This window comes from Octopus bimaculoides, chromosome 5, assembly GCF_001194135.2.
Source record: "Octopus bimaculoides isolate UCB-OBI-ISO-001 chromosome 5, ASM119413v2, whole genome shotgun sequence".
NCBI lineage: Eukaryota > Metazoa > Mollusca > Cephalopoda > Octopoda > Octopodidae > Octopus > Octopus bimaculoides.
The window spans coordinates 65,629,637-65,631,049 of NC_068985.1; the positions used below are offsets into that span (position 1 = coordinate 65,629,637).

The following is a 1,413-nucleotide window of genomic DNA, read 5'->3' on the forward strand; positions in this document are numbered from 1 at the left end:
ATTCTCTATAATCGTAATCTATGCTGTTTAAAAGGTGTTTCTGTAAAATTTCAGTAAAAGATATCCATTTTCCTGAAAGTTATGACGGAAAAAAAGAGGATCGTGTGAATTTTCCGACAGTCCTCCCCTCACCTCTTCGGAATAAAATTTCCCCACAAATTTCGGTTAAACTCTTGTTTCAGACCTGGTTAAAGAAAAAATTTTTTAAATAGTGTAATATGTGTAAAACAATGTGTAGTAAACGAATATGAAGGAAAAAAAAATGCGCACTGACGAACGAGGAACGGAGGGAGAGGACTCGGAAAATTCACATCGGGAATGATCCGAGTCCTCTCAACACAACCCCGTTCACCGGCGCAAATTTTTTTCTTCTTTTCGTGATGAAACTCGTGTGGATGTACTTCCCAAAATTAACCAAATTTTAAGCTTAATTGTACGATAGAGTTTGTAGAATACAAATTCGAAACATTTTCTCAAAATAGCCAAAACTGAAAAAATTACGACCAGTGAAATGGTGTGCTTTGAACAGAACTCCATAGATTCAATATCCTATTTATGATCGCTTTTATAGTGTGTCCCAAACCACTCCACAATTTCTGCCTTTTACCTTCTCTGAGGGGCAGTGTATTCTGCAAATCTGCCCTTTCTTCCTGTGTTGATTTTTTGGGATTGCTCGTTAATGGAATGTTTCTCACTGTAGAGTTAATATAACTAGGAGTCTATTAATTACCTCCCTTGCTTCTACCTCTTTTTACCTCAAAGGAAGAAATACAGAAAGACGCCGCAAATACAAAAATGGCAGCGGTAAGTCGTTTCTTTTTGACTAATTTAATTTGTATTACGACCGTTTAAGAATTTAATTTCTAAATAACTAAATTATTGCTTTTGTGTTTGTTATTTAAGATTCTTTGAACAAACAGATGTTACCACATTTTCTAGATGTTTGAAGCTTGTTCTCTTCACATAATTTGCGTTCTGCTGTTCAATGCATGTCAAGACCTGCATGCTTTTGGTCGTAAAACCATTAAATTTTTCTTTTATCGTATGACATTTGAGGTTTATAGTTAAATTTTTTTATATCAGTTTATTATTTTTATTACAATTCTAAACATTCCTTAAAAAAAAAAAAACGGTAAATTTTCAGATTAACACCCGCACGATTTTCACTAGGGTGTTAGGGTTAGAGTTTTAGGGTCATGGTTAGGGGTACGGTTAGGGGGTTAGGGAATTCCGTCCCTAACCGTAACCGTAACCCTAAACCTAACCCTGACCCTAAAACACCCTAGTGAAAAATCGTGCAGGTGTTAATCTCTTTTACTCTTTTACTTGTTTCAGTCATTTGACTATGGCCATGCTGGAGCACCACCTTTTAGTCGAGCTAATCGACCCCAGGACTTATTCTTTGTAAGCCTA

At 35.8% G+C, this 1,413-nt stretch overlaps 1 protein-coding gene across 1 annotated transcript in view; it reads left to right on the plus strand.

Moving 5' to 3' along the window:
• Window positions 1-270: 270 nt before the first annotated feature.
• The window catches only part of LOC106870882 (ruvB-like 2), a 51,888-nt gene continuing 50,745 nt past the window's right edge, over window positions 271-1,413 (plus strand). The window contains exon 1 of the mRNA XM_052968068.1: window positions 271-804. Within this exon, the coding sequence (XP_052824028.1) occupies window positions 796-804 (9 nt within the window). The 5' untranslated portion in view covers window positions 271-795. The remainder of the gene's footprint in view (window positions 805-1,413) is intronic.